The sequence below is a fragment of the Sceloporus occidentalis genome, unplaced genomic scaffold (assembly GCF_023333645.1).
Source record: "Sceloporus occidentalis isolate IW3139 unplaced genomic scaffold, rSceOcc1.0.p SCAF_53, whole genome shotgun sequence".
Classification (NCBI taxonomy): Eukaryota; Metazoa; Chordata; class Lepidosauria; order Squamata; family Phrynosomatidae; genus Sceloporus; species Sceloporus occidentalis.
In genome coordinates, this window is record NW_028317033.1 from 3,276,704 (window position 1) to 3,291,369 (window position 14,666).

Sequence of the window (14,666 nt, forward strand, 5' to 3'; positions counted from 1 at the left end):
TGCATTGCATGCCCTGGCAGTGGAAAGAATTTTATTATTAGATAATCTGGATCTTAATGGATTCCTCCTTCCATTGACTAAAGAAGTCGACAGTACTTATTAGTAAATGTAAGGATGTCTTGATGAGAACTATAGAACATGCTTAATCTAAAGATGCACTAAAGTCTTGATTTTTTATTGTATTCAACCAAGGAGCCAGCAGCTCAACATCTTTGGAGAAAGGCAGATTCACTATTTCTTTGCCCTTTTTGAATAGAGCCGATTGTCCATTTAAAAGCCATGGGGCGCATCAGATCTTATTTAGGTGCTTCATAGCAAAGGGGGTTAATAGATATGCATGCACCACCATTTTTTATTTAATTTTTTAGAATAGGGCTTTAAGAAATTTTGACTGGTCTTATCCATTTTTTTTTTTTTTTATTATTATGAGGCATTCTGGTGCAAAGTTTTAAAAGTGTTTTTCACTTACAAGGCAAAAAAAATGCTCTAAGAAGCAGAGATATTCCACTTTAGACTTAAATGTGCTTTAAATTATTATATCAGATTTCCTCTACATAAATAGCTTCTGATTAAAAGCCACCCATCACATACAAATTAGTATACATCAACAAAGTGCTGACAGAAAAGGATTTATTCATATTCTGCAGAGAACAATGGGTTGTGTCCAGCCTAACATTTTACTACAAACCACCAAGTGGACATGGAGAAGATGCTGAACCTTTCTGATAACCTTTTCAGATAACATTAATGAGAAGTCAGGCCTCGAAGTATTACAATGTTTATTGATCTTTTTATGATAATCACACTTATTTGCCGAAGACCTAAGGCTCAAAGCAATACGGATTAATCATCAGTTATTACAGGTGTTCAAATATCTGTTTTAGACATAACAAAAATACATGTATGGTGAGGAGTGGATTCTTGTTAAAGAGAAGCTCTATTATCCTGCTCCCCGGCCCTGGCTGCACAGTCTGGGTTCATTGTCTAGGCCTCCAGGGACTGGAAGGATGTGGGGAGCAAGAGCCTAGGTTACTGACCAGTTGCCTAAACCAGGGAAAGAACTCGTTTGGTCACTTAAATAAAAGGTTTTTGGGTTTTTTTTTGAGTAAAATTCAGTCAGAAAACTCGTCATCCAAGTTGATGTCTGTCGTGTCGATATCATCCAACTCCATGTTATCCAGATCCTCTTCTAAATCAAGGAAAGCCTGAAAAGCAAAAAAAAAATACAACTGAGCACGTCTCACCAAATCCCTGGGGAGAAAATTCTGTGTAAATTATTTTTTTTCAACTGTGCCAACTTAAAGCAGTTGTAACCTTCCTCTCCTATCTGTCCATAATAAGTACAGAAATGGCTTATTCTAGCTATAGCGTTACCTTGTCTTCTGTGGTTTTTGGAACGGGCTTCTCTGCTGCAGGAACAGATGGGGTGACAGGTTCTAAAACAGGCACTGCTAGGGATGGGGTAGATGGTATTTCTTTCTCCACTTCCTAAAGACAAAGTAAATAACGAAAAAATATTAGCAAACAACGTTTTCTTATAAACACTTCAACAGGTATTAGGCAGCACTCAAATTTATCACGTGAGAAATAAGGCACAGATTCTACCAGAAGTGGTAGATGTCAATACAGTGAAGGAATTTTAACATGCATGGGGTAGGCATAACACCATCCTGAATCTAAGACAAGATCAAAGGCTGAGTAAATTCTTTATCAGTAAAAATGGGGAGACTAGCCTGTGATACAGGACAATGGTCATAATACCCAGTTTTACTCCAAACTGTAATATACATATACATGCTGCAATGCCTGGCCACAGACCTACACAGAATAAAGGTCATGCAAATCAAGGCACCAGCATTTTGAGTCTTATTACCCGTGTCAGCTACAGGCCAATTTCCTCTTAAATAAGTCCCATGGATTTATTTTTCTCCTTCAGCATAGTCCCTCGCACGCCTACTGTTACACAAAATCACAAGAACTCACCACAGAGCTGGCTTCATCACACGGCTCAAATCCTTTCGATTCGGCCAAAACATTTCTTTCTTCATTTGGCTGAAGAGATACATGCATGTTGTATTAAAAATCCAGTTAGCAATTCTACCGTGAGGATTAAAAATGTTTCCATGTTACTAAAACCCGTGGCAATCTATAATAAACCCAGTTTCCTTGTCAGGTATGATTTAACAGTTACAAACGCTTCTGATTATCCTAGTTCAGTCTTCAGAAACTTTAGAGGTAGTGATACTGTTGAAACTTTTTAGCATGTATTACTAAAATCATGAAGTTTTCTTAACTTTATTAAGAAAATATCTAACCAACCCATTAACAATACACAGAACCTAATGTTCCAAATGACCATTACAGTTTACCTACTGTTATTCAAGGTTTCTCTATACACTTTCAATGTAGTGGCTAGAAAAACACTTTTACATGATAATTTTGGTAAGCAAAACTTTATAGTATTAAGGAATAAAATTGGGTGAATAGCCAGGTGAGAGAGAAACAAGAATGGAAGAGCCAACTCATATGCGGTGATATTTTGATCCGAGTAACAGACTTTTTCCACCGCACCAGTAACTTTATATAGCTTTATTGCAGAGTAGTGCGGAGGTAAAAACCTGACACAAGTTGGTACAGGGAGCTAGAGAGGGGTACTTACAGTCACATTACGATATTCCCTTGCTGGAGGCAGTGCATTGTTCTTCTGCTTTAGATACTGCTCTCCCAAAAAGGCTTCTCTTAAACCAGGAAAGAGATTCTCGTATTCTGTGGGGTCAGCCAATGAGTCTGCTGCCTTCTGGTTTACCTTGGACAGGCTCTCTTTCCATAATTTCACTACCCTGGAGAAATGAAAATGGGTTACACCTGGGACCATGCACATTATATACCAAGATATATTTAACCCCCAACTTGCTGAAGATTTTAAAAAACCAAGTCATTCTGAAATATTGAACTCGCACTAACATATTGCGTCACTTTCAATTACCTGGACACCTGGCTGGGTAGATAAGTCCGTGCCAAGAATGCTGCCTCAGGCAAACGACCAGTGGAAATAAGGAGCTCCAGGCAAGTGTCCAACCTGCAAATAAAACACGCAGTTACTTGGAGTGTATGACAAATAAGCCATTATCTCAGGTTCACAATACTAGAGCACATTCAGCACCGATCCTATACGATTTCAGTAACTGGGTTTATTATGTTGGTTTTCATTTTTCGCTCACACACACAGCTCGCTAGCAGATGCAAGTCAATGAAAAGGGACAAACTATAGCGAACACAAAGGTTACCTAGGTGAAAAGACATTTTATTTCATTAACAGATGTGTTCCACCCTACACTTTCCACGTGCCCTTCATTGTTTGAGCAGGAGGCTGTTGCGAAATACATCAGGAAGTGAATGCAGAGAACTGCTTTCCCCAGGCAGATGCAAAACAGTAATGTTATTTCAAAAATATGGTCATTTTGCCAAGGTTTGGAAATAGGTATTTCACAGTGTAACATAACGTGACAACATATCTTGTTTAGTGTACGGGAAGGTTTTGTCACAGAGACAAAATGCCAAGCAAGCCCAAAGCTAGATATTGGCAGACTATAGGGATGTGAGAGAACTCACTGATAAACAGAAAGGAAAGATGCCTCATTGAACTGCAAACCATGGGATGTGACCGTTATAAATAAGTAAACACTGCTGTGAATAAAACAAAGTGGGATTCAGGAAAAAGGATGACTCTTACTACCGCTATTTCAACCAAATCCCACGTGACACTGTCTAATGCGTTGAGACGAACTCCCAGAATGTGATGGAAACACGTTTGTGCCACAGTAGTGGAGGAGGATATTTCTAAAAATTAAAAAAATACCAGTGGAATATGTGGCTTCATAGGAATAAATTCTCAGTTCTTTAACTTACTTCCCAAGTAAAAAGTAGCTTAGGAAAGCAACATTGTTTTTGCCGTCCCTCTCTGCCCCTTCAGCCAACTTGTTCACCATGGGTGCATTGCCCGAAGAGGTGGCCAGGAGTAAGAGGCCTCCGTAATCCTGAGCATTGTGCAGGCACTCCTGGGCTAATCCAAACTGACATTTGCTAATGGCCAGTTCTGCCAGCTGCTTCCATTTCTGTTCCGACTGTAGAGAAGAGAAAAGAATTAGATGATTCCAGCAGCCATAAATAACGGACGGTGACTATATCTGCTTTGCAGGCTGATCTGGCCAGTAAAGCATGGTTGACGGTAAGAGAAGAAAATCTGAAATGTTGAATATAAAATAATTGTGCCTATTATTTATAACAGATTTCTATAAGGTGAGACTGCACCATTGAGGATTGAGTAGCTGCCTAATGCCACTGACAAAATTGGTTGTATATAGATTATAATTATTTGGATATTCACCTCTGCCTCCACTGCCAGCTGATATGCGATCTTCAGCTCCCCAAGCTGTAGTGCCAGTTCAAAGCGATGTTCAGGATCTGTAGACACAGCCAGAGCTTGCTGCTTGAAACCCTAAAACAAAAGCAAACGTCTGCATGGTCAGGATAGTGTAGACAACCAGACAAGAGTTCATTAACCACTGTACTGTCTCTAGACATTTTTACATCGTGATACGGAAGAGTTATCTGCTGAATGATTCCCAACCAAATAATAAAAAAAAAAAGGTTGCAGCCACCACTATTAACAGTTGCACTGTTACACATTAGTTGCCAAACATGTGACTAAAGTCTATTCCCACCTGCTTCTCCAGAAAGTGAGCTACACGTGTCCTTTGTTCCTTGGGGATTGTGGGGATGACCTTATCAGCCATGCTAAAATCTCTCCTCATCACAGCTGTCTGGTACTCCAGGACTGACACCAGCAAAGAGTAACTGACTATGTTCAATTCTTTGTCACCCAGATATAAACGGTTATCCTTGGGGATATATCCCAGCAAGTACATGGTCCTGAAGAGAGAAGAAAAAAAAAAAAAAAAAAAAGTGTAAAATTACCTCATTTGCCAAATACACCTCCTCACTAGTAAACGCATTATCCCCCGGGACAAATCAAGAAGATGTAAAAGTTAAACATTGTGAATATATGAATATAATGCCATATTTGCTCGAATATAAGACAATTTTATTTATTTTTTTTAAAGTGCTCAATGCTCTGAAAAATACCCCTCGTCTTATATTCGAGGTCAAATTGAGGTTTGACTATAAGACTAAAACTCAGATCCCCCGCAGTGCTGCAGGGGACCTGGATCCTCCTCTCTGCCAGCCGGTTGACATCTGCACGATGCGCCCCAGCGGAAGTCCCGGGTAGCAGCGGAGGTTGTCTGCATGCATCGCGCGGATGTCCACCAGCTGCCCCAACTAGACACCAGGAAGTCTGGAGCAGGGGGGGGGGCAAGTTTGGGGATGCATTGGTAAGTCGGGGTGATTGGTAAATCATAGTTTTGATTAAATATGAAAAAAATAGTTTACATGTGTAATAATATTTACTAGTTAAACTTTTTTCCTATAGGGTGGTCTTATATTCAGGCGCTTTTGGGGGGGGGGGTCGTCTTATTATTGAGCAAATTTGGACAATGCAGGACTTTTTTGGGCTGTAATGTGCAGGAATTAGCCACTTTGAGAAAACACAGTGCAACAAAGGCCCACATTCAGATGTGACCCAAACTTTCACACACTATAAATCCTATTTATTATGTGACTCAATATGAAAGAGATGAGTATTATTGTTACGTGTATGTGAGAACAGTCTGGGGGTTACTAATGAAGAGTCAAGCTGGTACCATATTTGTAGGTGATCTGATCACAAAAAGCAACGAAAGGGTCAAATTTCACTGTATGCTATGGTGATAAGACCATAGAGCTTCTTTCTAAAATAATTTTATTTTTTTTTAAAAAGCAAGGCCTTTGCTGGGCTCCTGGCACCCTTTGTCAAAATATATTTGTAGGTTCATGGTAACCTCCTTTTTCAGGATGAGATGATCTGTGGCTCATGTCACTCAATCATGAAAATTCCATCAAAACTCATTGCTCAAAAATGTCTAAGCCAAATATTAACCACCAAATGGTAATCACAATCAATGAAAAAAAAAAAAAAACTGAAAATCAAGGGTTTCTTGTACAAAACAATTTCCTGTATAGCACTACAGTATCATTTATAATGCAGCGAGGTAAGAATTGTTGCGAAACAACCTGTAACATTTCTCAGCACTGGGATAGTCTATTACACTGCAGTCACTTACCTGTCCAGATGTGCAATTGTAACAATTTCTCCCCCAACGTAATAGTTGAGTCTGTTCACGGTGCTTGTATAGATGAAGCAGTCTCCAACCCAAAGTCCGGTCTTTACTATCTCTTGGATTTCACCAAGAACCTAGAGTTGGAGGATGGAATACATTGCTAAGGATAAAATAAACTACATTTTGCATTTAACATTAACATTTCCAATATCCTGGCATTATATTTTGGTTCTGTGTGCATTTTTCCTATAGACTTAACAGATGTCACGTTTACCCCAATGCACTTACTGCACCAAATAGCCCCATATTTCAGAAAGTATTAACATCTAATCACCTCAAAAGCATCTTCAATGCCATCTTCTGACACGCCCTCATGGGTCTCCTGAGCTGTAGCCACCTTCTCAGACATATACTTCAGGATGAAGAATGATTCCTCTGTAGCAATGCAAACCAGCTCCCCAGAGTCAGACCAGAAAATCTGTAATATATAAACCTTGGTCACAGAAGGAAGACAATGCATTTCCACAAATATAACCAACATCAATCTACAAACCCATCTCCATTCAGTAACCGGCATCGCCTTGTCTTATTTAGACTGTGGTGTGTGACCCTGGTTCCTGTATCAGAACCTCTCCATTGATGTGGTTGTCATTACATTTTGCTGCAATTTTATTCTTAATTAAAAATGTAAACTCACATGTTTGGGCTGGATTTCAATCCTGCGGATAAGTTCTGTGTTCTCCCAGTCATAGAAGGCCAAGCCGTTGACAGATCGCACTCCCAGTAAAAAGCCACCATAAATGCCTGAGAAAAGTTGAAGGACAATGAGTTTTTTGAGACAGTACAGCTTCAACATTATTGTCCTTATCAGCGAACTAAAATCATCAGCAAACTAAAATCACTGTCTGGACATCAATTATTAGCTCCCCATACTCAAAGATTCTTAAGGAGTGGAATTCACCATGCAAGTGTTAAAGCATACTGTTCCACCAACTGTGCTGTTACCAAATGCAGCACTGGAATCATTCCAAGTATTAGTGAACGCCAAAATAATTCCCAGAAGTAATTAATCAAGAAGTTTTCCCTCGTTCATATTTTGTTATGCTATTTTCTGTTTCTAGAACAGCCTGTTAAAAGTTTACATGTTTTTATTTGATTAAACCTTCCTTGGGAAGTTCCTAAAGTGCTCAATTAATATTTTGCTTACGTGCAGATCACCTTTAACCTCCTAAACGTGTAGCAAAATGCCCTGCCATTAAAAGGGATGATAGGCACTTTGATAACTGTGTGGTTCCTTTACATTTTCATGGTGTCCCTTTTGCAAATGCATTGAAGATTTGGCTGAACACATTTTCCCTGTACGTGATATACTCACACCCAGCTTGGATAAATGCCGAGGGCGAGGATCTGTTCAGACCTCCATGGGCATGTGTGAAAAGTTCTACCAGCTGCACCATAGTTGGACCACAGACAAGGAGGGCAGCTACTTCTGTGTCAAGTGTTTTATTTTTTTGTATAGGAAGAATGCATATTAAAGTGTACACAGATGGAGACAATTAACTCACCTTCTGCCCCAAAGTCTGGTTTGAAGCTCTTCTTCTCTTTGAAGTTTTTGAAAATCTTGACTACACTGTTGCTCTCTCGAATTGCGTATCTGGAGGTCAGACAGCATACTTAACAACATTTCCCACTTTCTTGACATGTAAAAAGTGTCATTAAAGTTACAAGTATAAGCAAATATTAAATAATGGGATGTAAGAAAGTTTGAAGATTAGCTGCAAAATAAAGTGCCCCACAAAAGGAACTGCTCAGCAAATTATACAATGCAATTTCTATCAAGCAAAATGTTCCATTTAATGTTCGTTATGCCTTATTACCCCCTGCAAAAAAAAAAAAAAAAAAAAAAAAAAAAAGTGTATTCTGCGCTGCTTCAAACATCAAAGTGTGCCAGCCAAGTCGGCATTAAAAACAAGAAAATGAATTTTGAACCTTCTGACTGATTTGTGAAACACCATCTGGGGGGACTATGGGGCTACAAACACAAAATGTAACCTTTACGCCATGATCATCTAAGATTCTTAAACATATCTTTCGTATATAAAGAGAACTGGTGGTATTCTGATATTAAGCATACCAATTTAAATCTGTATTAAATGTCTAATGCTCGGGTTACCAGCTGGGTGGTAGTTCATTGGCAAATATATTTTCAGAAGTGCAATGGCTGTTAGGGCTAGACCTAGTCTGACATTTCAGCCAAAAAAAAAATCTCAGACTAACTGTTATTCATCCCTTCCAATTTCATTACATTATCAGATTAACATGCCCCGCGACAGCACTATGGGGCCCCGTTTCAAAAACTTACTCAGAGGAGTCGTGAGCCCAGACAAACTCCTGCGCAGACCCAAAGCTCTTGTTTCTCAACGCCATAGCAGTGTAAATGATGTATTCTCCATCACCACATACTACCACAAACCTGAAAAGTAGATACAAGTTTAATGCAACAGCTGAGACGTAACACAAAAAACAGGGTGTCCTACACTATAAGCTGCAGTGCTTCATTCACTATAATTGTAGATCAAAGCGATGGGCTTGGACCTAATCTAGGGGACCACGGCCACTGACAGCTGCTATGAATTACTAAGAAGTTAAGTCGCCTGCTGTTATAGGGGAACACTGTGTGGACAATAAGGTATCGAGGAAAGTTTTAGTCAAAGTATGTTAATTACCTTCCATTCGGATTATGTTGGATGGTCTGGGGGTAGATTTCACAGCTCCCCATGTCCTTTACAGCCAATGGAAGTCTCTCTCCATCTTTAATCTCTGCATCACCCATTGCTTTAAGGTTGGCTTGTTGCACCTCAGAATGCTTTGCCCAAATGATCTTGCCATTGGCATCCATAGACATTGCAGGCTCTTCACGTCCCAGCTAGAGACAAGGGGCCAGACACATGATATGAAGACCGTGTGAATATACTCAAAATAATTAAAGCCAGTGGAGCACATGCTGTTACGCACATAGATAATTCCCATCCATAGCATTCCAGACAACATGCATGTACAAAGTTTGTATGTTTTACAGTTACAGGATATGGTAAACAAAGAAATTTGAAACAGGAAAAAAATAGGATTTTTGTCTATTAAACAACCCATACAATAAATCTAATTTTCAAAGTGTTAGCTACAAACATATCTGATAATTACACAGGCTTAAAGAGACACTGCTTAGGAACTGTTACAGGTAAGGAATGCTTGCTTTAAGCAGTATAAATAAGTATAAACATGCAGCCTAAACCTAAACCATGCATCACAGCCTCTATTATAACCATCTTAAGCAGCGCTTATTACAATACATACACTCAAAGGGTAAGGCAAAACCAGACAAAGACAAATCTGTACATTAGGTCAAAGGGGGCTCTGCTCAAAAGCATACTATAACATTGAATGTTGGTTAGCTATATGTTATTATTGCATATGTATAATAAGCAATCCTCACCTTAACAATGATGCTGCCTTCGTCATATCCCAAGGCTATGTTATTGGAGCCACGGAGACCAGACACACACCAGACCCGTTCCATGCCGTAGTTGAGAGTGCTCTCAAGGCGGTAAGTGCTAGAGTGCCAAATCCGTACTGTGCCTAGAGGGAAAAGGCAGTCAGTCATTAAACAGCCACAAATCGGTGAATGCTTATCAGTACCACACAGCAAGAACTACGGCTGTAGGTTCATTGAAAGCCACATCAATAAGTACATACCATCTTCAGAGCCTGTGATGATGATAGGGAGCTCTGGGTGAAAGCTAACACAGGACACATTCTGTGCGTGGCCCTCTAAGGTCTGTACGCAAGTCTTATTCTATAACGGTAGTAGAGAGCAAGTTAGTTCTGGTCAGTAATAAAGGTGACACCATAAACACTTTGGTATACATGAGACCTCTGCATGCCTGTCAGGATATACATTCTCATCTTTTATTCAGAGCAAATAGATAGACAGAGTTGTACCTAAAGCAAGGACTAAACTTATCAATCTTTATAAAAACAGGACCTTGGTCTGATTCTCACCTGGTAGTCCCAGATCTTTACCAGTCTGTCATCTGCACCTGAGATGAGGTAAGGCTTATCACCACCGCTGTAATAGTCAATGCAGTTTACACCTTTCTCATGCCCCTCCAGGGTAAAGTTGGGGGAGGATGACCCTAGCTGCCAAACCTATGTGTGAAGAAAATACAATCAGTAGAACCCTATGCAGTAGTGCGTGGCCCCAAAGCAAAAGACATGTTAAAGGCCAGAAAGGAAGTGTGGGTTTGTTTTCACTGTACCTTAATGGTGCGGTCCAATGAGGCACTTGCAAACTGGTTGTTGTCTTTAGGATTTATGACAATTTGCATGACATAGTGTGTGTGGCCCTCAAACACTTGGGAGCAGGACCACTTCTTATCCCAGTCCCACAGCTTGATCAGCATGTCATCTGCAAGGGAAAGACCACAACTTTGTGCAACACTCAGTATGACACTTAAAGAAAGCAAGATCAAATAGCAGAAAGTAACCGGACATGTAGTTTGCCTGTATTAAATCACTGCACGGAACAGTAGTAAATTCATATGGATATTGTATACGCTGTTAATAACTTAATATATCATGACACTATATTCAACAGTTGACAAATGTACTCTAGAGTAGGAGCTAATGTACAACTAGCAGACAGAAGTAGATATGTCCAAAAACAGCTGAGTGTTCGTACACAATTATCCCTGATCTAAACATTTAATAATAGCAACGTCATTGAAAAATTATAATAAAATGATTTTATTTTTTATAAACTGACATAAAATGACTAGACAAACAATATTTTTGCAGGTCTGTTAAAAGCAACATAGAAAGGTGCCAAATACCCTATACCTGAAACCTTTAAAGGTGCGTTTATTATTACATTTATATTTGTGCATCTTACCACTGCTGGTCAGGATGAAAGGCTGAGTAGGATGTACAGCGATACATCGGATATAATCTGAATGTGCCTCGAACATGTGAACTCTCTCCAGGGTGTTGTAGTTGAATACCCTGATCTGCATGTCATCCTTGAAAGAAAAAGATCTGTGAGTTCTGCTCTTTAAAAATACCCCAAAAGCTTACCTTAGTGTGCTATTCTGCTCAAGATTGCATCAGTAATAGCGAGACAGTACGGTTGGTTACATTTACATCGCTGTAGGTTTAGTGAACAAACAGTACACCACGCAAGTTCCTCCTTAAATCACCATGTACAGTTTAAGTATAAGGGACTCCAAGCAAATAGATTTTTGGATCAGTGAAAAATGTAATGCTTAGGGAATGTCTAGGTAATGTCTCTTTGATGGTTAATCAACCTAAATTTTATGTAAAAGACTAAGTGCTGAGATAATTACACAACACTTAGATAACACAGCTGGTATGTATGTAGATCAAGTTGGTAAAACTTACCAAATCTTAACAAAAATGTGCAGAGAGGCGCCTATAACTGCAGCAATGTACTGAACATAAACATATTTAATTGTTGGATTCCCAAGCATAATCTCTTCATCTACTGTGTTGAAATACTATGCATAACTGCCTTAAGACAGAAAGATGTAATATCAGATTGGGTATATATATTGCAAATCAAAGCACAACACCCCTCCCAGGGACCACAAGCTCTTGCAGTGTTTTGATTTCATGTGTTGGTTAGAATATTAGAATATTAACCCCTTGATGACCATTGACGGTCCAGACACGTCATGCACGTCAACAAAGTTGGTGACAATTGATGTGCCAGGACAGTCAGGGGTTTAAAAGAGTACAGAAACCGATCTACGTTCGCTTTCTGCACCCAAACTGTGCTGGTGTAATGCCTCGATGTCGAGGCATTTAGCAACACCAAGACCTGGCCCCTCCCCGCGGCGTCAACGTTCACCATACACTGTATGGCAGCAGACACCGGTTTTAAAAGAGTTTAGGAGGTGATCAACGACAGCGAGGCATTCAGCGTTACCGAACATCCACCCCGGGACGCGCTGTGACTGCTCCGGAGAGCTGTCACAACCGCCCGTGCGACTGATTTTGACACTTGCTAGATGGCGATGCGTTCTTTAAAAAAAATGTAAAAGCTGGAAAAGTTTCCAAAAGGGTCTCTTTAGACCCTCCTGAGAACTCTGGCTCCACTTGCAGGTTAAATACAGGTAATACATTCAACCATGCAAGTCAATGGAGCCCAGCTTTCTAACCGCAACGTGATTAGTAAAATAAATGAAGAAAAAAAAAGTAAAAAAAATTGTTAAAAAAAATAAAGTTAAAAATGGTAACATGTAAAATTAATTTCCCACTAATGTCACCATCAGGGGAAACTTCCAGTTCCAAAAAAAAATAAATAATGTGGCCCTTTTGCCCCCCAAACAGCCAGGCAAACCCATGCATGGGTGGTATCGCTGTACTCGGGAGATATTACTGAACACATATATACATGAAATAAAATGGGTGTGGAAAGAAACAGAAAAAAATAGATGAGTAAAAGATTTTTCAAATAAAAGTCAGAAAGTCCTTTTTTCACCATATTTTATACTTTTTTAATGGTAAATGGATATGATACAATCAAAGCAATGACATCTAAAGAAAGCCCGTCTTGTCACGAAAAAAGCAATATATAACTTGTGTGGGTTCAGTAAACGAGAAAGAATAAAATTACAGCTAAACACGAGGACCGTGTAAAATCAACCAGTGACACGAAGGAGTTTACAGGAAATTAAGACTTTTAAAAAAAAAACTTTTAAAAAATCCACTTACTGCTCCAGTGACCACCCAGTTCTTCCTGGCCACAAACTTTGCTGCTCTGACTGGAAGATCACAAACTTCGAATGTTTTAACAAGCGTCTAGAATCACATGAAACAGCATTAGGTAAATATGTGTAATATATATTATAGAAAATGGCATATAAAAGCGTTAGCAGGTAACAAATTTTTTTTATAAATGATGTTTTAGAGCGTACATGATTTTTACATGCATAATGAACCGCGCTACGAGTGATAGGGTGGATAATTTTCTACATATTGCTGATTTACAACATTTCTGTATATTTTATGCCAATTTCCACCAAATCAAACCTAAATCTGAAGTGTTGCTTTTATTACCTGTGTCTCATGATTCCATACGCAAACGCTGCCATTGTACAGACTTGCCAGCATCCATGGCTCTGTAGGATGCAAGTCAACGCTCTTCACTCGGTCAGACCGAGCAGTCAGCTTTCTCTTGATATCAAGTCGCAGAGGCTGCAAAGATTTTATTTACATCAATAAGTGGGGAATTTAATGTAGCAAACTTACAGATACGAATGGAAACATAACATACAACACAGCTATCACCGTACAGAATACCCAATGACACACTGGGAAATATTAGGCCAAAAATAAGCTTGTCATTGAAAAGAGAATGACAAACAACATTTCAATGCATGGTACACATATACACCATGTAAACAATGCATTAGACAAAATACACACCTTGCCAACACTGCCCAAGTACCATGCAGAATATAAGCATGCCCAATGCAACACAGTAATCTTTTAATAATGCCACATCCTCCTACATGGATTGTGTATAACAAACAAAAACAAATGTCCTATGCAAGGACTTAGATTAATCATAAAACACCCGTGGAGGACACCCACGGCACTGGTGACAGCACACATTAAAAGGCCATTCAGTTCAGCCTTTATATAACGTTAATTACCACAAGGGTGTAGAGACCCGTTGTACAGCGCTTTCCGTGTTTTTTTTTGTCATGTTAATACACATATATATATATATATATATATATATAAGGGATTGATTCCTCCCCTCTAAAGCCACAGCCAACAGTTCGATTTCTTTGCAAAGAAATCCCCCAACGTGATAAGACGAAGACTTCACAGGTCCATACACTCAATATGCACGCTCCACTAAACACACATATGAATTATTCTTTATTCTTGGTCATGGGCCCAACATCCCCCGTCTCACCATTTCTCCGGTTCCTCTCGCTCACTGACTGACGTGGAGCTTCCGGGAGCAAGATCAGACCCAGCGAAACTTCCGGTCTTACCACTTCCGGCAACTTCTAAAGCTGTATTGACGATGAGCAGACATGTTGTGACTGGCTATACAGGGAGCATTTCATGACGTGGCCATTTAGTTGCTGTTCTACGCCAGATGCCATGTTGTGATTGGCAAAGAATTTAAAGCAAACCGTAAGAGCGCAGTGTAAAGCAGTATAGCTATGCTCGTATTACAGCTGTAAACCATGAATCTCATTGGTTAACAACCTGAAACGGAGCAAGCGTAGTGGAATAAGTAGTATTCCATTGATTTTCGTATTAACTTCCCCAATTATGTATTTTTAACACAATTAGTGTTAGGAATTAAGAATTTTTTACAAGTGCGCTATCACCACATGATAAAAGTAATAC

The 14,666-nt window shown here is 39.4% G+C and overlaps 1 protein-coding gene across 1 annotated transcript; it reads right to left on the reverse strand.

Annotated features, from left to right (window-relative positions):
* Positions 1 to 1,112: 1,112 nt before the first annotated feature.
* On the reverse strand, positions 1,113 to 13,484 carry LOC149288216 (coatomer subunit beta'-like). The gene is made up of 21 exons (XM_089492028.1): positions 13,353 to 13,484; positions 13,008 to 13,094; positions 11,167 to 11,293; positions 10,535 to 10,683; positions 10,278 to 10,424; positions 9,972 to 10,071; positions 9,712 to 9,854; positions 8,945 to 9,144; positions 8,581 to 8,691; positions 7,784 to 7,872; positions 6,916 to 7,022; positions 6,553 to 6,696; positions 6,222 to 6,352; positions 4,725 to 4,932; positions 4,388 to 4,498; positions 3,910 to 4,124; positions 2,987 to 3,079; positions 2,660 to 2,840; positions 1,987 to 2,052; positions 1,375 to 1,488; positions 1,113 to 1,205 (listed from the first exon to the last, which is right to left on the reverse strand). The coding sequence occupies exons 1-21, from the start codon at positions 13,404 to 13,406 to the stop codon at positions 1,113 to 1,115; spliced, it is 2,670 nt and encodes an 889-aa protein (XP_089348154.1). The 5' UTR covers positions 13,407 to 13,484.
* Between the last annotated feature and the right edge of the window lie 1,182 nt (positions 13,485 to 14,666).